This window comes from Muntiacus reevesi, chromosome 4 (assembly GCF_963930625.1).
Source record: "Muntiacus reevesi chromosome 4, mMunRee1.1, whole genome shotgun sequence".
Taxonomy (NCBI): Eukaryota; Metazoa; Chordata; class Mammalia; order Artiodactyla; family Cervidae; genus Muntiacus; species Muntiacus reevesi.
In genome coordinates, this window is record NC_089252.1 from 140,391,009 (window position 1) to 140,416,311 (window position 25,303).

Here is a 25,303-nt window from a genome sequence, read left to right on the forward strand (position 1 = left end):
TTTTTTATAGCTTCTGGTTTATGCACAAGACCATACCAACTGCTTTATGTACTGCTCAGAGAGCACCCCCCCATCCCTGAAATGGCCTGAAAGAAATTTCTAGAATATATTCATAATAACCTCCCTACCCATGTGTGAACTTGTCAAGGCAGTTCCTTTCCTTACTCATAAGCTGCCTGGGTGAAGCATATGGGGGTCTGGCCCTACCCCATCCTTGATTTACCTTCCTAAGACTTTTAACCTTTCAATTCTGTCTCCTTTATGATGGAAATGTACAAAGCACCTGATTTCTCATAGCTTCAAAGAGATTGTAGGGCTAAAAAGAAGATAAAAAAAAGAAACTCAGCCCACCTGCCACCCACATAGGGGGTTTGTTTTCTGCCCTTTGTACCCACACCCAGCACACAGAGGTTAGAGATCTGAAACCCTTTGAGACTCCCCTTGACTTTTATCTCTGAGGACTTTTTTTCCACTTGGTGGGTATACCACTGCTCAAGTTGAGATTTTTATTCACTGGGAGAGAGGGGCAGTGGGAAGGAAGAGAAAATAAAGATACTACATGCCTCTGAAATTATATAGCTGTTATCTTATCAATTTCTTTAGTAAGCATTTATTGAGCACCTCCTGTGACCACCAACATTCATAGTTGAAAAGGGCACTGTTTCTTTCACCCTAGTCTGATTCTCCTTTGTCTCTCTGTAGCCAGTTAATTTACTCCAATTCAACATTGAATACTATGAGATTTGTTTTCTCAAAGGATTTCCCACTGACAACTAGCTGTGTGACTCGAGGTGAATCACCTAGTCTCCCTGAGCCTCCATTTCCTCATCTCTAACATGAGGTTGTACTGGATGACCTAGGAAACCCCCTGTTTTTCTGGTGGTCGCTGGTTCTGTCTTCTGTGCAGTCATGCCCCGCCGTAGCCAAACCTGCCTGCTGGCTGGCTTCCTCCAAATGTGCCCCCTGTACTGCTCCCGCACCTTTGCTTACACTGGACCTCCTCCCTGGATTACTCTTGCTTTTTTCCCCTCTGCTTTACTGAATCCTGTGTCTATGCTTTGGCTCAGCTCAAACTTCACCTCCTCTCTGAGCCCTCCTAAGGCTGGAGTGATCACATTTCTCCCTCATCTCCCAAAATATCCATTATCTCTATCATCCTTCTGACTTGTTACAGATGTCTTGCTCGGATGCCTGACCTTTCCTCGTGCGTTTGTCTTGCCTTCCCAACTTGATTTTAAGCTTCCTGAGAAAGGAGGCCGGGAATTCCCACAGCCCGATACAGGGCTGAGTGCCTGGTAGATATTTGATTTAATCTGTTTTCTTTGGAGGAAACCCAGTAACATATGGGAGGGGGTTTGTTTGTATACATGTTCTTTTAAAGTATACATTGATCATCTTTCCTGTTGTGTGAGCCTTATTTCCTGGGCAAAGGTAAACACCCACCCTTCCTTGTGCACAAGTGGCTCAGCCCCGTCTCTGGTGTCAGGCAGCATCTGGAGCTACTGTGACCTGGTCAGACTGATTAGACCCCCTTCGCCTGGCGGAAGAAGTTTCTGCCAACCCTTACTGGGTCTCCTCACCAATTCTGTCCTCAGATGTGGGGTATTTTTGACGAGCGTTTTGACAAAAACACCGTTTCCCCAAAGCTGAGCCAACCAAACTGTTAGATGGTAAATTGGAGGTGAAGGAACACTTGGCTATAAATAGTTCCCCATGGGCCGGCCTGGTTTCGCCTGTCCTGTTTGTTCGCCCCCGCGGTTGGTGCGCACCTGGCTGGCGTGTACTGATGTTGTGGTACTTGAGGGGTGGAACTGAGCTGCAGCCTCAAGCTGCTGAGGAGGAGGTGGCTGACCCAAGTCTCACTTTCTTCGGCATCTGTCCAGGCTTCACCTTCAAAAGTCGCATCTGCAGCCTTGCTTGTAGGGTTCCAATAACAGGGGCAGGTCCATTTTCCATTTCCTTGTTTTGTGCTCGTCACTCTACCTGTTCTAACTAACAGTCCTCTCCACCACTCGGTGAGGTAGATCGGGGTCCCCACCCTCTGGTACCTCTGGTCAGGTCAGTGATGGCATTAGATTAGAAATAAAGTGTGCAGTACATGTAATGTGCTTGAATCATCCCTGAAACCATCCCCCCACCCACCCCAGGTCTGTGGAAAAATGGTCTCTGATGAAACCAGTCCTTGGCATTGCAGTCCATGGGGTCACAAAGAGTCAGGCTCGACTTAGCTACTGGACGGCAACAACACGTGGCAGAGCAGGGATTTGAACCAGGAGCCACTTCAGAGACTGACTAGTATCCCTCAGGCTTGGTAGCTGCTGCCTCAGGTGTGGCAGCCACTCCGTGAAGGGTCTCTGGGGAGAGTGGGAAGACGGTTGACAGGAAGTCATGATGACTGGACTGGGTGGGTGAGGGGCGATGAAGTCGGGGTTCTTAGAAGCTCAGGGAGGAATCCCAGCTTGAGAAGCAGCAGACCATCTGACTGAGGGAATACCTCACTGGCAGGATAGCTTCTTAGGAATTAGACTCTACCCACAGCTCCCCCTCGGGAGGATTCCGCCCTAAGGAGGAGGCTGTGAGCTCACCTGCCCACCCCTGCCTGACTCCCTCGGGCAGCCCGGTCACTCCCAGACTCCCCCGGGAGCCCTGGGCACAGAGGGCTCGGTGCAGCCCTTAAAACAGCCAGAGTCCCGAGGAACCGGCTCTGGGCAGGTGCTTTGGGAGAACCTCCAAATCCTTCATTCAAAAACTTCAAGCCTGTCCCTTGCCAGACTTGTCACTGGAACTGTTGGAAAAGACGAACATTGATAGACACAAGCTTGGCTTCTTAAGCCGCAGAGCGGAGCTACTAATGAGCAGAGAAAAACAAAACCCAACCCAAGGCAGCCTGAGGGGGGGAGAAGAAGAAAGGGCTTGGATCACCCACAGCCTGACTCATCAGTTTCCCCGGTGATCAAGAGTCGACAGCGTTTTGACAGACGCCGGGCGCAGTAGTATATGCCTGGTTGGATGAAAGGCAGGCAATAGCATTTGGGAGCCCACTGCTGCTTTTGACCAACACACACGGATGCGCGCGTATGCACCCACCCCCACACACACACATACACACACACACACACACATCTATCCCACCCCCACTCCCATTTCCTAAATCTCTGAAAACTTCATGGAGTTTTAATATAGTTTGGTGCCATTAAAATGTCATGTTGTTTAAATAATTTTGTTTTATTGCAAGAGTAATACATGCTTATGGAAACTTTCTAAGTATCGGGGTATGAGGGGAAAGCAAAGAAAAAATGCCCATAGTTTTCTTACATGGAAGCAGCCGCTGTCAGCATTTTACCTTTATTCTTTTTTTTTTTTTTACATAGTTGAGGTCAGACTCTATCCTATTTTGCATCCTTTTTTCTTCAGTTAAGGAGGAAAGAAATGCTTATATTAAAATGTTACAGCACACTTGTAAACAGTATTTTTAAATATCATGTTCTAATATGTGGAAACATCATTTTGAGTTTAAGCTAAGATGGTGAAGCATTTTTAACATGTCTTGAAAGGCATGCACTCTTTCAAGTTATCCAGTACTACCTCCAAAGGGAAGATTTTATTGATGAAAAAGTGGAAAAATTAAAGATTTCCCAATATGCTAATACTTTTACTACCCTCTTCCTCCTGCTTTTATTCCAAAATTCCTTTATAAGATGTTAGAAAAACTGAACTAATTTGGAACTGAACATGTCCTTGTGATTGTTTACTCTACCCCTTCCTCACCGACTTGCCATCCTCATGGTTGTGAGATAGGTTATGTCCAGTCACTTTTCTCTCTGGTTATTTCCTCATTTTACTTCCTTTCTGAGTATGACTGCATGTTATAATTTTTTCAGTTGTCAGCGTCTCTACTGAGATCAGCTGAGAAAGTAGGGCCATGCTGAACTCAGTTTTTGGGAATTCATACCCCATGTGTTACATGGCCAGGATGCTGCAATGAATGCTCATTCGTACAAACATGGGCTGGCTCTTTCTCCAGATTGTGGTACACACTCGGTGTAGTTTGGATTCCTTTGAGCTGACTCTGTTGCATATAGCAGATTATTTCAGGAGCAGAATTGAATATTTTGAGCTTTTCCGGGTGGTAAAACAAGTAATAATATGCATGAAATCTAATATTTGTAACCTTACCCATGCCCATACCTTTCTTGTAAGCATAATAAGGCAGTGGGTGAGGAGTAATAACAGCTAATGTTTCTGAGCTCATACTGTGTGCCCAGAATTAGGACCAGTGTCTTCACGGGTTAAGTAGTTGAATGCTATTAGCATCTCCACTTCATAAATGAAAAAACCTGAGGCTGTGAGATGATAGGTAACTTGCTCAAGAGGATCTGAGCAACCAATCTTCTGGGCTTCCCAGGTGACTCAGTGGGTAAAGAACCTGTCTGCAATACAGGATGATGCTGGAGATATCGGTTTGATTCCTGGGTTGGGAGGATCCCCTGGGGAAGGGCACGACAACCCACTGCCTTATTCTTGCCTGGACAGAATCCCATGGACAGAGGAGCCTGGTGAGCTACAGTCTGTAGGACTCATAGAGTCAGACATGACTGAAGTGACTGAGCATAGCACAGTGCAACCAGTCTCCCAAAAAGTTTGCACTGACAATTCAAATGTGTTCTGTAGAGTTTGTGGAGCTGTTTTTTAAATTATTATTATTTTCTAATATTGGAATATCTTGGTTAATATCAAGATGCACATATTTGAGGTTTCATGAGAAAGGGCTCTGGCTTTTGTGGTTTTAGTTTGTTCCTATTTAGGGACAGCTTGCTTCATCCCAGCTGGTGCAGACTTCTCTTTTAGAAAAAGGCAGAGCCCTGTCCTCTTGGGGCTGCATGTAGTTCCTGGGAGCCTCTGAAGTCCCTTAGGAAGCCTGGCTTTTCCCCAGTGAACTCCTTTAGAGCAAAGGTAGGAAATCTGTTCCAGTTGAGTTTTAGAATGGCTCCAGCAGTAAGAGGCTAGAGTTGGCTTTCTCCAGCATCCCTGGGCCTGAAGTAGAGTTCAGGACACAGGAAGCCACACCCGGCCCTCTCCCCGGGTCCAGCAGAGAAGCAGCACTCTTGTGCTTGGTTAGGACTGATTCCCTATGTAGTCCTCCAAACTCTGCTCTTACCATGGAGGGAAATTCAACCCATTTCCAGAAAGTTCTTCCTGCCTCCACCCAGAGTAACCTCTGAAGAGTTTGCCTGAATTCTGGCTTTTAAAATTTGTGAGTGAAAAATAAGAAAAGTCTTTCATAAGGTCAAGCTCCGTTTATACTCCTACAGAATGTTCAAATAAGGAAAAGGAGGCCATGAGGAACCCAGGACAGGACCTGGGCCGGAAGTGGGGGTGGTGGGGCTGGCTGAGCTGAGGTAACAGACCAAGAAGCAAAGACAGTGGGAACTGTTGAAACTTGGAAGTGGCCTCCAGGGTTGGCTGTTGAGAATGTCATGTTCAAGTTTACCCCCATCTCATTCATTCCAGTTTGTGAGTGGGCAGGGACTCCCTGATTCAGAACAAATTCTCCCGTGTAATCCACAAATCTAGGACTCATGATTCAGGCTGTGTGCTTCTCTTACTACTTACACTGAACTCAGGAGACAGGAAACCAGAGAGGCATTTGCTTTAATCTTTCTATTTCATTTTTATTATTACTCCTACCTACTAAAGCACAGTAAAGGCTAGTGTATAATTACCTTGCTTTCTCGTGTGTGTGTGTGTGTGTGTGTGTGTGTGTGTGTGTGGTTTAAGTCTCCTTTGTAGCATTTCTCAGAAACTTTTGATGGAAAAAAAAAGTGAGAAGATTGACTTGTTTCCACTTAACTGGTTAGCCTCACAGAGTGAGGTATAAAAAAAAAATTTGTTGAAAAATAGTTTAACTTCTAGAACACCCATGGCTTCCCAAATGTCATAGTAATAAAGAAAAAAAGTCTTTCATTTAATTTTCCTCCCCCTCATTTTCCTCACCAGGCTATCTTTCCTGTGGATGGTATCCCTGTTATACAGCTAACTGTATGATGTGGAAGTCTCACACACTGTACATTTCAGGACTAGAGTTTGTTTTTATTTATTTATTTTTGCATGCAACGAAAATCCCAAGGCTAGTTAATAGCCTGCCATGAGGCTTCAGGAAGATGTCAACAGAAACAATATGTTGACACTAACTGAAATCCTCCATCGGGAAAAATTTGTTTTCTACACAAGCTGCAGCTGGAAAAGTCTGAAGAGCCCTATAAAATCTTGAATGCTAATAAAGTATGTTTTTCATTTAATAAATATTTACTGGGCACCTTTTTTATGTGCCAGGACCTATTCTGGGTGCCAAGGATACAAAAGTGAACAAAACCGACAATGCCCTTATGCTCTTGGTGGGAAAAGAAAGACAGGAAACAAGTAAATGGATTAATTAGTGGTGAAGTCCTTTCACAAGGTGGTAAATGCCATGGAGAAAGCAGAGTGATGGGTAGAGAGGGATAGTGGGGTACCGTAGAAAGGTGACCAGGGAAGGCTGCTCAGAGGAGGTGACTGTTGAGACTCAAAGGATGAAGGGGTTTGTGAGAATATACATGGCAGAAACTCAAATTGACTTCAGAGCAGGTCTATAACAAGCTTGTATCCTGGAAGCAACAGATGAAAATCCACATCATGCCCGAGGAGTATGTGTGTGTATTAGATGCATTTTCTCTTATGCAAAACTCAACCCCTTTTTGGGTGTCTGTGACTCAGCATTACTTCCTGCATCACTTCACTGATCGTGTTCTTTTCCGAGGCTGCCCAGCTCCCGTCTTGCTGGCTGGCTTTTCTGTGTTGAAGTGGATGTGACTTTTGCAGTTAGAAGATCTGAGTGTTCTCTCAGAGTCCACGTGCTGGGCTGGGGTTGGGTGGGGTCAGAGGTGATATTAATAGGAATCCAGAGGAGCAGGAGAGCCTTCCCCATCCTCTCCCGGAGACATCTGAGAGAGATGAGGACCGTGCTGAAACAGAGACCCCAGTCTCTGTGTAGCTCGTGGCTTTAATAAAATTTAAAATGTGATGAACATGGAAACTTCCTTGGGGCTATGGAGAGCATTCTCTGCATAATCTAGCAAAAAGAAAAACCCTTTGACCCACTCATCTTCAAACACTTGAAATTTAAATTGCATGTATGTATTTTTAAAGACAATGTATCACCATTGTTCAAAACTCAGAAGAACCAAGAAAACATGCAATGTTAAGTCACCCATTCTTGACTTCTGGGGCAACCAAATATCTCTCTATAAAATAGAGATATTTTATATATGTCTACAAGCAAAGGGGGGAGGATAGTCTTTTCCCTGTTTATTAAACATATATGTTATATACGTGTATATATGTAGATATACATACTTAACAGAGCATTTTGAACATGTAATACATAATACATTTGAACATATACATAAAAAGCTTTCTAATTCTTTTTATTGCTAAATAGCATTTATTGTTTGCATTATAGTTTATCAACTGGATCCCTATTGTTGGACATTTAGGTTGTTTCAGTCCTTTGTCGGAATACATAATGTTGCAGTAAGTACCCATTATATGTGTCATTTCACATATATACTAAGGGCTGTGGGGTCTAAGCATATGTGTTCTATAATTTTGATAGATGATGCCAAATTACCTTCCAGAGAAGTCTTACTCTCACCAACAATGAAGCATATCCCTTTAAACCCAGCATCTCTAGTTATTGGGACGAGCTTCAGTGTTGGCCACTCAAGGTAGCTTGTTCAGGAAACTTGCAGGGCTTTTGTCTCTCGTTCGCCTGTCTCCTGTGTCAGGCTTGAGCTCCCGCCAATCGTCCGCTGTTGCACGTCGCTTGCCGCGATGGCCCTCAGCGATGCCGATGTGAAGAAGCAGATTAAGCACATGATGGCTTTTATTGAACAAGAAGCCAATGAGAAAGCAGAAGAAATTGATGCAAAGGCAGAAGAAGAGTTCAACATTGAGAAAGGTCGTCTTGTGCAAACCCAAAGACTGAAGATTATGGAATATTATGAGAAGAAAGAAAAGCAGATTGAGCAACAGAAGAAAATTCAGATGTCCAATTTGATGAATCAAGCGAGGCTCAAAGTCCTCAGAGCGAGAGATGACCTTATCACAGACCTACTAAATGAAGCAAAACAGAGACTCAGCAAAGTGGTAAAAGATGCAACCAGGTACCAAGTGCTGCTGGATGGACTAGTCCTCCAGGGTTTGTACCAGTTGCTGGAGCCCTGGATGATTGTTCGCTGCAGGAAACAGGATTTCCCTCTGGTGAAGGCTGCAGTGCAAAAAGCAATCCCTGTGTACAAAGTCGCAACCAAAGGAGACGTTGATGTCCAGATTGATCAGGAGGCCTACCTGCCCGAGGAAATAGCCGGCAGTGTTGAGATCTATAAGGGGGACCACAAGATCAAGGTGTCCAACACACTTAAAAGTCGACTGGACCTCATAGCTCAGCAGATGATGCCTGAAGTGCGGGGAGCCTTGTTTGGTGCAAATACCAACAGGAAGTCTTTGGACTAAGCCAGCAAGAGGTGCATGATGTGGACACTCCCGACATTGGAAGAAACGAGATGGCCTGATAGCTTCCTCTTTGCTGTCCTCTGCTCTTATTTGTCAGCGGATGCTCTTCTGTAGCTAATGTTCTCCGACTGATGGGTAATGATGGGAGTCTCAGTATAATAGGAAACCTTCCTCTAGCTTGTCTCAAAGTAGCACAACTTCCCGCCATTCTGTAGCTCGCAGTTGCAGGGCCAGGTGTGGGTGCATGCGTGTCCCGCACCTCCTGCTGTCCTGGGCTCCACCATCCAGCCTACAGGCGGTGGGGTGGTAGATCAGTCCTCCAGTGCATGTGGGCCTCATCCCTTCCAGCAGCAGCAGCAGCTTCTCGCCTATGTGTTTGGACTTGGGAGTAGTCTGTAAATGTGATTTTAAGGTCTATTCCATGAATCTGCTCTATTTATTAAAATACAACATGAAGGTGGGAAAAAAAAAAAGGAAACTGGCAAATCCTGGCACAAGTAAACATTGGTAATTTAAAGGAAAAAAAATAGCAATTTTCCTGCCATAGTTCCAAGTTCTAGAGAGAATACTGATGCCTTATCTCCAAGGGATCTAGTAAATAAATCTGTATTGACCCAAATAAGATCTTTCTAGCCCCTACTCATCTGCATCCACCATGCTCCAGAAATAAATAAGCTCCAGTAACAACTACACAGCAGCTCCTAACTCACTGAAAGTGGATGAGTGATATGAGTAAATTAAAAGTATGTTTTTATTTACTTTTAAATTTTAAAGCAAATCCAAGACACTATGTCATTTCACTCATACACATTTTATTATGCATGTCTAAGAAACTATGATCATTTCTTTATATCACCACAACCATAAAGGTGTTATCACAAATATTAATAGGAAAATTTAATTCTTTAGAATTATCTAATAACAAGTCCATATAACCTAATTTTCCTGATTGACTCAAGAATGTCGTTTTAAAATTGTTTTCTTCAAGTTGGTATCTGAACAAGATCCTAAAATGGCATTGAAGTTGGTCAATTTCTCTGAATCTGTGTGACCTCCTCTTATCGTTTGATTTACCTCCATTGACTTTTTGAGGAAGGGAAGTCTGTGGTCCTGTGGAATGTCTCATATTGTGGATTTGGCTATTCACATCCTTATGGTACCGTTTAGCTTGTTCCTCTACCCCTTCTGTGTCCTAATGCTAAATGGATGTTAGCACTAAAGGTTTATCACATTTGGCTTCAGCTTTATTGGCAAGAATGCGTCATAGGTGTTTCTGCCAAATGATGGGTTTTATGTGATCAGTTCGTCAACAGAGATCTGAGCAGCAGGTTTTCTTCTCCTGACTCTAACTTCTATCAATCTTATTTTTATTTTTATCTGATTTCCTCTCTCTCTCCTTCTATACAACCACTTTCCAAGAACGAGATCAGCCGTTTGTATCTGAGCTGATTAATAAGGAATGTGAATTAGAGCTGGGAAGACAGGAGCCTGGCAAGTCCACGCTTGGTCAGTGCCTCCCCAAGTTCTCCCTTGGCTCACCGTTCTCTGTAGGCCAGAGTCTCTAACAGAACTTTCTCTGATGATGGGAATGCTCTCTATCTGCACTCACAATATGATGACCACTAGCCATATGTGGCGGAGAAGGCAATGGCAACCCACTCCAGTACTCTTGCCTGGAAAATCCCATGGACGGAGGAGCCTGGTAGACTGCAGTCCATGGGGTCGCAAAGAGTCGGACACGACTGAGCGACTTCACTTTCACTTTTCACTTTCATGCATTGGAGAAGGCAGTGGCAACCCACTCCAGTGATCTTGCCTGGAGAATCCCAGGGATGGGGGAGCCTGGTGGGCTGCCGTGTATGGGGTCGCACAGAGTCAGACACGACTGAAGCGACTTAGCAGCAGTAGCAGCAGCAGCCATATGTGGGTAGTTATTCCTTGAAATGTGACTCATGTGGCTAAAAAAGTGAATTTTTAATTAAAGTATCCCTGTGTGGCTAGTGGCTACCATATTGGATGGTACAGCTGTAGAGTCATTTTTCAATGACTTAGGGTACAGACCTTTCCCAACTCCCTTGGGAACTGAATATTGCTTTTCCTTTTTTAAAAGTCATATTTAATGTATTTAGTTACATTGATTTTTACAGAGCTGCCACTGAACTTAGCAGTTCATGTGCTTCTCATGAGCTACCAGTGACACCAAATCCACCCGGGGTTGACTCAGAACAGATGATGGAAGGAAATCACCATCATAGGACAGGCCCAGATCCTGAGTGCGTGCAGGGTACAGTTCCACCTGCCAAACTGATAAGGAGCCTATGGTTAAATAGCAAAAACATGCTCGCCAGCAGGATGTGCAGCACACGCATGTTATAGCTCAGTAGATATGTGAATGTAGACTTTGAAAAGAATCTCAGGTGCCAGTTGTTTTTTTTTTTTTTTTTTTTCCCAAATCATACACCCACTGTAATTGATGTCCACAGTGGTAGAGAGATGAATGAATATAGATGCTATATCTAGATGTTTTCAAACTGACCAAATGCTGAACATCTTCACTTTGAAAAGCATCGTATTGTTTGGGGCAAAAGTGTGGGTACAGAGAGGATTAGGACATGGTGCCTACCCAAGAGGAGCTTGCAATCTAGTAATAGATTAGCCACCAAGTATTGATTATGTGCTAAGCATTGTTCGTAATTCTCATCTGATGCTACACCAATGGTGTATAAGGAAGGCATTATGAGTTCCATTTGAGAGATGAGGAGATTGAGGCCCAGGGAGCTTCAGTAAACTACTAGCTCAGAGTAACACAGCTTCTGGAAGGGTAGAGCCAGGATGCAAACTGAGACCGAACTACCATTCTATTTCCCCAGGGTTGGGGTAATAGTCTCCTGAGGAGCCTTCCTATCCATGTTTCAAACCACACCTCTCACCATGTCACTCCTATGCTCAAAGCCCTGCTGTGGCTTCCTGTCTCTTACCCAGAGTAAGAGGCAAAATCCTCACACAGGCCAACAAGAACCTATGTGATCCACCCTATTACCTTGCTGTCCACTCCCTTCTACCTCGCTTGTTTTGCTCAGGTCATACTGGTCTGCTCTCATTTAGGGCCTTTGCACCATCTAACGGATTACTCTTCTAAGAGCATGTTTTGTTCACATACCTAAGTGACTTGCTCCAGAATCTCCTGCAAATCTCTACATGAATGTCACCTTCTAATGAAGCTTACACTGAGCATGCATCTTCCATCTCATTTTATTTTGACCTATATCACCTGCTAAAATATTTTTTAAATATCGGAGTATAGTTGATTTATAATCTTGTATTAATTTCCAGTGTACAGCAAAGTGATTCAATTGTACATGTATAAATTGATTCTTTTTCTGATTCTGTTCCTTTTTAGATTATTATGAGATATTGAATGTAGTTCCCTATGATATAAAATACCTGCTGGTGTATTTTATAACTCACTTATTTGTTGTTAATTATGATTTTGCCCCTCACCCCACGCATATACACGAATGTAAGTTCTATAAGGGCAGAATCTTCCTGCCATTTGTTCACTGCCATTTTGCAAACATCTAGAATGTACCAGAATAATACAGTGGATATTCAGTAGATATTTATTGACAAAAGATGAATGAAGCTCAGGAATGTCCAGTTTCATCCTTGCACAGGGGCCATGCTAATCTCTGTATTGTTCCAATTTTAGTATATGTGCTGCCGAAGCGAGCACAGAAATGTCCAGTTTCAAAGCCACACTTATAATTAATGTATAAACAAGTACCTACTTGTTTATGCCTGCTAAGTTGTCCTGGTTACTTTAAAACACATAGCCATGCAGACTCACATAGGCAAATCAGAGTAACCCATGCAAGTATCTGTCAGACTGACTGCCTTTAGTTTTAAGATCACTTGGCATAGCACTAATGAAGCTGTCACTGTAGCGTCTTATAAGGCCCATATGGTCAGGAATGTTGGACAGTAGGCTTCCACATATAAGGACATTGTCCCAGCACTGAACAGTGACCTTTTGTATGTGTGCATGCATAGTTTTGTCCCCTACAAAAGCAGAAATACCAAGCTTGTCATCACTGGCCTTGTTGAAGGCTGAGACACAAGCTGATGATTAAGGAAAGTAGTACCTCAGTCAGTGTGCATAGTGAGGAAGAAAGGATGTAGTCTTAGGATTAAGCAGTAAGTTTTGCCACCCTGAAATTCAAATTATTTATTGGAAGTTTTATTTCTTTTTTAAAAAACAGGTTATCCTTGGTGAAAATTTGGCCTCGAATTGTCCAGAGGTTATCTATGAAATCAAAGAAGAAACACCTGTTTTCTACAAACTTGTTCCTCATCCTAAGAAGAATATCTACATCTATCTAACAGCTGGAAAAGAGGTAGGCAGGAATACTAGTTATCATTTCTGTCTTATGAATACAAACTGTTTGATTGATGTTATTATCCGATGGTAAAGCTTGTACTTTGAGCTACTGAGTTTAAACACTGCTGCAGGCTTTGAGAAGACCTGCAGTGGTTCACAGACATGGAATTAAAAACCTTACTGTCAGTAAGTAAGCAAGAAATATTACCTATTTAGACAATTTTATTATTGGCTATATTTCCAATGCCAAGTTTTTCAGAGAAGTGTGTGCTTGCAAATGGGTGCATAATCAGCAAGGTAACTGAATTTACACATTTATCATGTGGGCATTGAATGGTTAGATGCATTTATGAATATGCCCAATGGGATTGGCTTTGGAATTTGGGGTTAATATCAGGCCACAGTCTCATACACATTCATGAGCCAGGAAATATATGGCACCCACCCTCCCTCTCTTAATTTATCTGGCTGTTTTAGTTTTTCTTCTTGCTTCTGCTTACTGAAATAAAAAGGATGCCTTTTTACATTTTCTTCAGTTTTAAAAGCGCCTTCACCAAGGGAAAGAGGAGGGGAACTAATTATTATTGAGTTCCTACCAGTGCTATATTAGTTACTATTCCAAAGGGAGTCTCTCTAGATGCACAGAATTGTACACACAAACACACAACCCCAAAATATAATAAACAACATTAACAAAATCTGTCAATAATATAGTAAGATAAAAATTACCCTTGTTTTATATATGAGGAATCTAGGACTCAGGCTAAATGTCTTCTCAAGGATATATATACATATATATATATAGGGCCTTGTCAAGGATAGGACTTAAATTCTACCCTGATCTTAAAGCCCATAATTATTGTTGTTCAGTCACTAAGTCATGTCCAACTCTTTGCAGTCCCATGGACTGCAGCACGCCAGGCTTCCCTGTCCTTCACTATCTCCTGGAGTTTGCTCAAACTCATGTCTATTGAGTCAATGATGCCATCCAACCATCTCATCCTCTGTCACCCCCTTCTTCTCCTGCCCTCAATCTTTCCCAGCATCAGGGTCTTTTCCAAAGAGTCAGCTCTTCACATCAGGTGGCCAAAGTGTTGGAGCTTTAGCTTCAGCATCATTTCTTCCAGTGAATATTTGGGGTTGATTCCCTTTAGGATTGACTGGTTCGATCTTCTTGCAGTTCAAGGGACTCTCAAGAGTTTTCTCCAGCTCCACAATTTCAAAGCATTAATTCTTCAGTGCTCAGCTTTCTTTATGGTCCAACTCTCAAATCCATTCATGGCTACTAGAAAAACCATAGCTTCGACTATACAGACCTCTGTCATCAAAGTGATGTCTCTGCTTTTTATATGCTGTCAAAGCCCATAATAAGTGGGATCAACCCCAAATCTGTGAAAACCAAACATTCTTTCATGGTTGTTTTAACCCATGACCATTTGAACATACAAAGTGCAAAAATAACTGAGACTTACATAATTACATGATGAATGTAACATGCACTCGGCCCACCCCCATTTTTCATTCTTCTCCTCTCCATTATTCTACGGAGAGCAGCAATGACATTATTCTCCATGTACTGGCCAAGTCGCAGAGATGATGTGTGAGCCATTTAGAGCCTCTGACTCTCCTAAAAAGGCCATATTGCCCTTTGCATGTTGAAAAGGCAGCTATTCAAAATGACCACGTTGAGATGGCCAGTGGATCTCATATACCTTTGTTCTTCACCATACAGAACCTTTGCAAACAGCTTGCTTCAACATTTAAACACTGTCTATTATATTTCTTCCCCCAGGGCTCCCATAGTTGAAAGATTTTTGTCTGCTCAACAAACTGCATTTATTAAGTAACAATTCCCATTCTCAGGCTTTATTTATCAAGGGCATCTCAAAGCCGCCACTCAGAGCGCTGACTGTGCTACCACAAGGAGCTGATAAAATTCCAGCTCAAAGCAAAGACACTTGTAGCCTTGCCTAGTCTGTGCATGTTTTTGTAATCAGCTTTTTGAAACATTGCAAATAGTTCATAAATCCTTCCCCCAAATCCCAGACTGTGGGCCGAGAACCACAGTGAGAACCACCAGTAGTTGACAGATCCTCACTTTCTGAAGGTGAAGAGTTCTAGTCTGGCCATTCAAAGCCTGAAGACCTGGGAAGAGTTTTCCACTGGGCATGAAAGCTGGCTATTCTTACTTTCTTCACTTAGATTCACTGCTGGAGTTCCTATTAGTAAGACTCTGGTCTTCTGGTTGAGCCAAGATAGGCCCTACAGAGGCAAAACCCATGGACGATCCTTCCTCAACTCTTGGGGAAATAGACAAACTGAAGTGCCCTGGTCCATCCATAGAATACCTGGTCATTAAAAACAGCCATATGGGGATAGCTGCATTGTTGTGGAATAACCCCTATAATGTGTTAAGTTAGAGAAGCAGGTCCAGTGTAGTAGTTATGGTGGCCTTTCTTTAACATGGGTTTCGCTGGTGACTCACGCAGTAAAGAATCTGCCTACAATGCAGGAGACCCAGGTTTAGTCCCTGGGTTGGAAAGATCTCCTGGAGAAGGAAATGGCTACCCACTCCAGTATTCTTGCCTGGGAAATCTCATGGACAGAGGAGTCTGGCAGGCTACAGTCCATGGGGTTTCAAAGAGTTGGACAGCACTGAGCGACTAACACTTTCACTTTTTTTTCAGAGTAGTTCTTATAGAATGTTCTGGAGATTTATTTTGTACTAAATGTTCTGAGCAAAAGTGGTCCTGGGAGCAGATGTTACCTACTATATCCTTCCTAGAGTATCATAACCAGAGCATTCAAATGCTCTCAGAAGCCTTGTGCTAAGGAAACCTAGTTTGCTTTTTCCCTGTGGTTTCACATGTTTGTTGGACCATGGAAACTTTTTCCAGTGTAGTAGCAAGAACCAACATTTATTGAGCAATGTTGGTAATAACCCTGTGAAGTCAGCAGTACCATCACCATGTCACAGGTGAGAAAACAAGGTTAGAGAGATTCCGTGACATTTGTGAAAATACTCCAGAATCACAAAGATGTCCTGTGAGCTACAAGGAAGTATCCACATTCTGATTAATTTTGGCTCAGGCTGGTGGCCTGCCCGCTGCATCTGTCAGCCACCCTGGGGACTGTGAGATGATGGGTGTGGTTATCCTCCACGAAGTCAGCTTAGAATGGACTGTTCAGGATAGCCTCTGCTTTTCTCACAAACTCCATCTAGAACTCTCTGTTTCTCTGTATGTTTGAAGAAGTTACTTACGGTCTCCAGCAGGTACAACTTCCTGGCTCTGAGTTCTACAGGTTTCCTGACTACCTGCTGTGGGATTTTGCCTGCAAAAAATGTGCTGTGTGAGTCTCAGGTCCTCCCTGCTTCCCCTGGCCCTGCTTGGAGGCTCGGCCTGCCTTTGGGGCCTGGATTTGCCCATCACCATCTCCCTCTCTGGGGGCTGCTGTTTCCTGACAACTGGAAGAGGCAGCTCCAGGGGCTGAGAATGATTGGAAAACTCCTATTTCTTTTATTTTTACCTTCAGTGGAGGGAGTGTGAGCAGTGAGCTGGGAGCTGAGGTGATGGAATACCTTGAGGGGTGTTTGGAAGGGTGGTCCTCATTTCTATGCCAAGTGTCAACCTCCTGCTGACACTTGGGGTCAGAGCCTGTTGCTTTCCCCTGATGCTCATCTCCAAGGTGCTATTGACTGTCTCTGTCTGAACACCAGGTGACCTGATTCCACGAGCTTGGAAATCACTATTAGCAGATCAGAAAGCTAACTATGTACCAGGCTCACCTGTGAGCACTCTTTAAAAATACAGATTCCTAGGCCCCTGCCCCAGTCCTGCTCAACTGGAGTCTCAGCAGCAGGGAGTCTGGGACTCTGCCCTTTCAAAAGCTCCCCCAGGAGATGCTGATAAACTGCTCCATACCCTAAAACTTGAGAATCACTGCCCGATGTCATTACACAGACATTCAGTGTTTGAGTTGATAAATGTCTCCTCGTGGCCCTTCATCAGATAAGGTGTTGGAGTTTTTCTGGTGTTGCTTATAATTCCATCTGAACTGCCATCATCTTTATTTTTAGGTGAGGAGAATTCGTGTTGCGAACTGCGGTAAACATAAATCCTGTTGGGAGTGTTTAGCAGCAACAGACCCTCACTGCGGTTGGTGCCATTCGCTACAAAGGTACTTCCTGAGTTTTCTCACCGACTTGCAATTTTGAAAGTGTGATGCGGCTGCACACTTGTTGCCCTACTTTTAAGGATCCATCCCAATGACCTGGGGGAACTGACCTCGGCGCCCACTAAAATATCATTGTGTAATCCAAATTCATTCTTGGGGATGTTCCCAGCCACATCGGTATTACTGAAATCATTTGACCTGGGCGGCTGAGAGGGTCCCCATCCTGGAAGGGTAGGGGGAGTTGGAGATGGGAGAGAGGGGATAAGTTGGAGCTGTCAGTTTTACTTTCTGCAGAGTTCTCCAAGACTAGAGAGAGAGAGGACAGAAGGTTCTCCCTCAGCGGAGATAAAAGAATAGGCGTGTTTGAAATGTTTCAAATGAACCCTCATGATGTCACGTATTCGGTCGGTTCCGCAGAAGCCTGATTATTGATGATGTTGTCTCCTGATGCGCGGTACAGCTGTGCAGTCACAGTCTCCAGGCAGAATCTGCCCAGCTCGGTCTTGAAATACGATGTTCACGACCCATCTAGGCTCAGGGCGACTTGTAGCAGCTTCCTCACCATGGCAGCTCCCAGAGTCGCTGGGACCGGCCTGGTTGGATTCACTGTTGCCATGGCAACCCAGTACTCAGGCTCTGCTATAGAAGTGAGGAGAGGAGAGCCTGCTGCAGCTCAGGCAGAGGGGAAAAAAAAACACACCGTAACAGTGTCTGTCAGTTTGGTGCTTTCAGTTTTTAAAGGTGAAAAAGGATAAGAAAGAGTAGAACAGGGGCAGAGAAGCTGAAGGCTAAACAAGGGGCAATTTGCGGAAAGAAAAGAAGACTGAGAAAGAGAATTTGGGAGGCTTTTGGGGGGAGGAAGGCAAGAGGATTGAAGGGAGGCGGGGGGAAATACAATATAAGCAAGAGGTTCAGGAAACAAAATAAAAATATGGGGATGGAATTAATTAAGAGTTCATGGAGGAAGTCTGAAGCTGAGATGCAGCAAGATGCATAATTGCCCTTGCCTTTTGCTGAGCTTCCTTACCGGGCTATTGCCGTCAGAATCACCAGCAGACAAAAGAAGCAGGGCCAGGAAGAGTCTCATGAATAATTGTAATTGGGTAGGAACATTTTCTTCTTGTGGCTTGCCTAAGACTAGACTTGAAGAAAATTAACTGATCACAAACAGACCTGTATCGCCACATACCCACTAAACAGTTTTGCTATAATCTTTCCAACCCTTGCACTGATGTAGGCTCTCTGTGTTTGCAGAGCTCTGTGCAGGAGTTAATTCAGTAACCGTGCTGGAGCTGGTGGTGATGGTCACAGTGGTGATGTGATTCAATAGCTGCATGTAGCTAGTGGCCACTCTATGGGCAAACACAGGTCTGGCATTCATAGGAGATGTCTGAATTGGAGATGTGAATTTGGGGGTGCTAGTGGTGTTCAGATGATACACGTCGTGAAGTCGTAAGATGAGTGAGGGAGGGGGCATAGATGGAGGAGAGGAGTAGTTGGAGAACTGAGCTTGGAGTTCAGTGAGCATGGGTGCAGGGTTTAGGGGTCAGGGGGATGAAGAAGAAATAGACCTGAGGAGAGAACAGCCAGAAGGGGAAGAGGAAAAACTAAAGAAGGTGGGTTCTTGGAGGCCCAGGGAAGAAAAGAGGAGGGGAGTGGTCCATCTTGCCAGATTGTGCTGGGATTTCAAGCAAGAAAAGAGAACTGAACCACTGGACTTAGCAGGTGATTACTGCCGACTGTGACAAGGACAGGAAGTAGTGATAAAACTGTAAAGAGAAAATGAGAAGAGGATGGAGCGGAGACAACTCTTTCGAGGAGCTTTGCTGAGAAAGACAGCAGAAACATGGAGCAGACATTGTAGGAAGAGGTGAAGTCCAGAGAGTTGTTTTTTAAGATACATGAAATAACTGTGTTTTTGTGCTACTGGGAAAGTTCTAGTAGTGTGGGAGAAACTGACAAAACAGGGGAGAGAAGAGAGAATTGTGGGGTGTCGTCTTTCTGCAGATGAAAGACAATATGATCTCCTGTGCCAGTGGGGGCGCACAGCCTCAGCCAGGAGCATGGGACCCTTCATCCTTGATCATGGGAGGGCAGGAGGAAAATATGGGCTCAGGAGCAGGTCAGTGGTGGAAGTGTATGCAGTGTCTTTTCTTGTGACTTTATATTATTTTCAGGAATGTATGGTGAGTGAGTGTGAAGTGAGGGAGGAAGACCTGGAGTTGGAAGGGAGAAGTGAGAGAAGGTATGGAACAGAGTGGATGAGAGAACAGAGCTGGGAAATGAAGAGCAATTGCCAGACAGTGTCAGGGTGCACTTGAGGTCCATGGTCTTGACTTTGAAGTGAGAGCAGTAAGCCTGGTTCTGCTTTCACAAGCCACGTTTGGCACTGTGGGCATAAGGGTAGGATAGGGGAGAGTTAGATTTAGCTAGAGATGGGACTGGTGGCTCAGTGGTAAAGAATCTACCTGAAATACAAGAGACACTGGTTCAATTCCTGGGTTGGGAAGATCCCCTGGAGGAGGGCATGGCAACCCACTCCAGTACTCTTGCATGGAAAATCTCCATGGACAGAGGACCCTAATAGGCTACGGTCTATGGGGTCACAAAGAGTCGGACACGACTGAAGCGACTAAGCAGCAGCAGGGAATTTTCAAGACAGGGAAGTGGGGTCCAGGAGCTGAGGGTGCCTGATGACATGGATTTGGATACTTAAAATTGTGGACCCTGGGTTCCAAACTGGAAGTGAGCTCTAAGGAGGGAAGTGAAGATGGGCGTGAGGGATGGGAAAAGGTAGCCAGCTCTGTGCAGGGGAGATTGTTTTGGGGTTGAAGACTCATGGGACCTGGGGAACTGGAGAAGAGGTAGTGGTCGGACTATGGGGAACTTGAAATTGAGGACATGGAGGGGGCAGAGTTATTGGTCCTGACAAGGTCTGGGGTGGGATTGTGTAACTGAAGTAGGATGGAGGACAAGATCGTTAGCAGAGAGGGTGGGGAACTGAGGGGTCACACTGTTCGATGGGCCAGTCGTCAAGAAGGACTATGGAACAATTTGGGAGGGACTGAGGAGCAAGATATTCAAAAAAAGAAAGGAGTTGCCTGCAGGCTGCATGATCTGTGGATGGTCATGTCAAGGCAGGGCCAGGGGGCCTCTGGGCAGATGGCCCAATGGCTTGAGCTTCAGAGCTGGGGTTTGGGGAGCAGCCTTGGAGAGGAAGGAAGAGGAATCATCCTAAAGAGGCAGCAAGACACAAGGAGGACCCTTATGATGAGAGAGGGGAAGCAGACAGCCTTTGGTGGGCTGCAGGAATCAGCGTCCTCAGGGAGAGCCTGGTTTCAGGATGAACAAGACAGTGAAGGGAACAGTTGGAGAAGCTGAAGACTCCAGGGATTTTATTGATGATGGGCTATGATAAAGGAGTTCCCGCATTCTAGAAAAGGCTGCTCATAGCTACCCCTGTTTCTGCTCTTGTTCCTCACCCCTGCCCCAAGAGGAGTGGGCTTTAAAAAATCTCAACCAGCTCATTTTATTCCCCAGTTTAAAAACCTCCACTGGCCTCCATCGTAGAATTCGGTCTAACTCCCTTACTCACGGGACCCGAATACAGAGCTTCTAAGAATCAGGTCCTTGGTTACTTGGCCCTTTCTTTCTAACTTAAGAACATGCCAGATTTGTTCCTCCCACAGGGACGTTTAACTGGCTATTTCCTCAATCTAGAAAATTCTTCCCCAAATCTTGCCACGGTTGATTCTTTCTTACTCATCAGGTCCCAGCACAATGACCCAGTCTGAAGTAGCCTCACCTCACTCCCAGTGACATCACTGTTTTATTTTATTCCTGGCCCCATCACTACCTGGCTTCCCTGGTGACTCAGTGGTGAAGAATCTGCCATGACACCTGGATTCAATCCCAGAGTCAGGAAGATCCCCTGGAGAAGGAAATGGAAACCCACTCCAGTATTCTTGCCTGGAGAATCCCATGGACAGAAGAGCCTTGTGAGCTAAGTCCATGGGGTCACAAAGAGGTGGACATGACTGAGCAGCTTCCACACACACACATCACTACCTGAATGATCTTCTTTCTCTGCCTCTTCCTTTATTAAAATGTAAGTTGCTTGGGAGCCTTGTCTTGTTCATGACCATATCCCCAGAATCTAGAACAGTGCGTGGCACATGGTAGGTGCGTTAAAAATGCATGTGAGAGTGGTTGGGGAAGTCTACCAATGGCAGGGTGAGATGTGTTAAGTATGATTAAAACATTCCAGGTTTGTGAACTGATGGCCCTTCCCAGTCATGTCAGATCACTTGGATTCAAACTGGCTTGGTTCTGGCCTAAAATGAAATAAAACTAAGCCTCATATCTGTGACTCATGTTAAGCTCCCAGTACCATTCAAAATTAGGAATTCTAAAGGGGGATGTTTTCTTATAACTGTAGAGCATCCCACTGTGTTTATTTTAAATGTCACAGATTTATTTAGAAAAATAATTTGTTTTCTCTGTTGAGAAGGTTGAGTTTTATTACATACATGTCTAGAAAGTGGATGTATTGGGGGTGTGTGTGCAAGAAAATGATCTTAGCTTCCTTTGGATCGAGTGTGAAGAATGGGCATCTAGTATAAGGTGATAAAAAGCAATTAGATAAACAATGAGCTCGAAAAAGTCTAGTATTTTATTGTTGGAACCTCCAATCCAACCTATGCTGAATTTTTCTGTGTGGGTGGAAAGTGAATTTTTGCAGGCTGAATATCTTGGGTTTGGAAGCAGCTTCTCAGTTTCTCCCATATTGCAAAGCATAGCACATGTGTTCAGTTATGGATTTCCACAAAACTGGCAATCCTGAACCAATGAACGGGTGAAGTTCCAAAAGTTCATTTGCAAATATTTTTGGCACTCCGAATGCATTTTTCCCATAGAGACAATGTCATAAATTAAGGGCTGATTCCCAAGTCAGCCCACAAAATTCAATTTATTTAATTTCAATAAATATTTATTGAATATCTACCAAGAACCCAATGTGGGAAGTGACATAGCTAGGTGATATTGGGAGAAATCAGATGCCATTCTTGGCCTTAAAGAATTTACATGCCAGCTAAAGAGACAGACCCATCACTGGCCAAGGTTCATTCATTCATTCATACATCGCATCAACAGATTTACTGAGCACCTACTGTGTGCTTTGGATACAGTTCTTTCTTGCCCACATGGAGCTTGCAGTCTAGTGAGGGATAAAAAAAAAAGCGAAAAGCGAAGTCGCTCAGTCATGTCTGACTCTTTGTGAACCCATGGACTTTAGCCCACCAGGCTCTTCCATCCATGGGATTCTCCAGGCAAGAATGCTGGAGTGGGTTGCCATTTCCTTCTCCAGGGGATCTTCTTTACCCAGGGATCGAACCCAGGTCTCCTGCACTGCAGGCAGACTCTTTACCAGCTGAGCCACCAGGGAAGCCCAGTGAGGGATAGAGACAGTGCTATTAGTCGGGTCCGCTCCACTAATACTGTGTTAACCAACAGATTCTCAGTGGCTTACAAGAGCAAAAATTTGTTTTTCTTGCTCATGGTTCAGCTCCAGTGGAGGGTGGGGCTGGGAAGGGGAGTCTTCGTCAAGCTGTAGGTGGAGAGTTTGGTTCAGATCTGCTTCACATGTCTCTCGTCTTGCATGTACTCTCCTCAAGGCAGACAGCAGATGTGCAAGAACCCAAACTAAACTCTGTGGTGCATTCAGAGCCTCCACTCATGTCACGTTTGCTGATACTCTGTTGGCAAGCAAGCCACATAGCCAAGCCCAACATCAGTGAGGTAGGGATCCACGCTCCACCTACTCTAGCGTCATTCTAGTACAGGAGAGACTGCAGAACTGGAAACAATAATTCAGTCTTTCCCAATAAGTTAAGGGGTTTCCAATCTATTAATCTTGATAAGTAAATAGTAATAACGTTTAACACTGAGGAAGTGGAGGATTCCATGGAGGCACATTAAAAAAAAAAATCTAAATAACAAATAGCACACGTTGGCGAGGAGGTGGAAAAAATGAAACCCCACTGTTGGTGAGAATGTAAATTGGTGCAGCCACTATGGAAATCATGGTAGAGGTTCCTCAAAAAATTGAAAATAGAACCATCACATGATCCAGCGATTCCACATCGAGGCTTCTTTCTGAAGACAGTGGACACTAAATCAAAACGATACATGCATTCCTATGTTCATTGCAGTGTTATTCACAACAGACAAGGTGTGGAAGCCACCTAAGAATCCTTCGATAGATGAGTGGGTAAAGAAGGTGTGGTATGTGGACACGGCGGGCTGCTACTCAGACATTTAAAAAATGAAATCTTACCGTTCACAGCAGCATGGATGGACCTAGACCATATTAAGCTAAGTGAAATAAGTCAGGCAGAGAAAGACAAATATTGTATGGATTTCACTTGTATGTGGAATCTAAAAAAGCATGAACAAAAATAGCCGTGGAAACAAGAGTCGTAGGTACAGACACAAACAGGTGTTTGCCTGAGAGGAGGGGATCCGGGAGATAGGTGAAATAGGTGAGGGAGATTAGGAGGTACAGACTTCCCGGACAAAATAAATGAGTCATGGGAATGAAGTGTACAGCTGGAGAATATATGGTAATAATTAATAATAATTATTAGTAATTATAAAATGGAATAATGATTAATGATGATAATGTGGTACTAGCTTTGTATGGTGACAGATGGTACCTAGACTTGTCATGGTGACTGTTCTGTAATGTATAGAAATATCAGATCACTATATTGTGCACCTCAATCTAACACAGTGTTATAGGTCAGTTATACTTCAATTAAAAAAACAACCACAGGTTCAGCGAAAATGAATCAATCGAAGAAAAGAAACCTAAACCTAAGGTCACAGAAGGCTTCCTGGAGGAAGGGATGTCTAAGCTGAGCCTGACATGTGAGCATCAGAGAGCATCCGGGTAAAGACAGAGGAGGTGGAGGAAACTGAGGGAGCAGGCCCTGCAAGGCTGGGAGCTGCAGGAGCGCTTGGCCTGCCGGGCAGCATGGAGCAAGTGTGTGGTCTGAGGAGCATTCATTAATGAGTATGGACAGGGGTGGGGGAGAATGAGCCTTATAGCCCGTGTTAAAGATCGAAATTTTCCTGGAAAGGCTGTGGGAAGCCATTCCAGGGTTTCAATCAGAAGGCAGACTGGATCACTTGTGTGGTGGAGAACAAGCATTCTGGCACAAGACAGACCAGAGTAGACACCAGTGGAAACCCGCAGATCCCTGAGAAGCTGGTTGTAAACCAGCCAGAGACTGGAAACTGAATTAGAGAGATGATCGTGGGGATGGGGAGAAGCAGGTGGATTTAAGAGCTGGCTGGAAGACAGAGTTGACAGGACTTAGTGATTAATTGAATCCCTCCCTTGAGTCTGACACACTAGAAATAGGGCCATAAAATGAAAAATAAAATATCAAGGTGGCCACTGTTTGTCGGGAAGATGTATTCTTTCTCTCTTGATCTAAGTCCTCACAAAGAAAGTAATGATACCCAAGTCTACACTGGATACCTACTGTGTCTCAGGCCTTGTACTTGGCACTGGGTGGGAACCCAGAGGATGGGTCCTTAAGTTAGATGGAGAAGGGCTTCTGAGAGATGTGGAGCTGGGTCTCAGGTGCAGGGACTTTGCTGTTGAAATGATAGGGGAAACAGTGCAGATGTCTGACTTGGGTACCAGAGGGACTGAGGTGCTATTGACTGAGCAGGAGTTTAGGAAGACTAGCCAGTTTGGGATGCCCAGCAATGCAGGGGGCGACTTCCACACTGGAAGGAGCAGTCCAGCAGAGAAAGAAGAGTGCAGACCTGGAGTGAGTGTGTTTAGGATCGAATCCAGGCCCCTGTGTGACCTGCAAGTTTCTTATCTCTGTGCCACATCTCCTCTTCTATAAAGCAGGGCTTCCCTGACAGCTCAGCTGGTAAAGGATCCTACTGCAATACAAGAGACCCTGGTTGGATTCCTGGGTCAGGAAGATCCACTGGAGAAGGGATAGGCTACCCACTCCAGTATCCTTCAGCTTCCCTGGTGGCTCAGCTGGTAAAGAATCAGCCTGCAATGCGAGAGTTCTGAGTTTGATCTGTGGGTTGGGAAGATCCCCTGGAGAAGGGAATGGCTACCCACTCCAGTATTCTGGCCTGGAGAATTCCATGGACTGTATAGTCCAT

At 44.4% G+C, this 25,303-nt stretch overlaps 1 protein-coding gene, 1 non-coding gene and 1 pseudogene across 2 annotated transcripts in view; 2 read left to right on the forward strand and 1 right to left on the reverse strand.

Annotated features, from left to right (window-relative positions):
• PLXNC1 (plexin C1) overlaps positions 1-25,303 on the forward strand; it is a 150,150-nt gene that overhangs the window by 22,430 nt on the left and 102,417 nt on the right. The window contains exons 3-4 of the mRNA XM_065934213.1: positions 12,810-12,944; positions 17,007-17,107. Of these exons, the coding sequence (XP_065790285.1) occupies positions 12,810-12,944; positions 17,007-17,107 (236 nt within the window). The remainder of the gene's footprint in view (positions 1-12,809; positions 12,945-17,006; positions 17,108-25,303) is intronic.
• On the forward strand, positions 7,794-8,565 carry LOC136167920 (V-type proton ATPase subunit E 1 pseudogene; annotated as a pseudogene).
• On the reverse strand, positions 12,179-12,283 carry LOC136168036 (U6 spliceosomal RNA). The gene has a single exon (XR_010663201.1). It is a non-coding gene; the product is annotated as a U6 spliceosomal RNA (small nuclear RNA).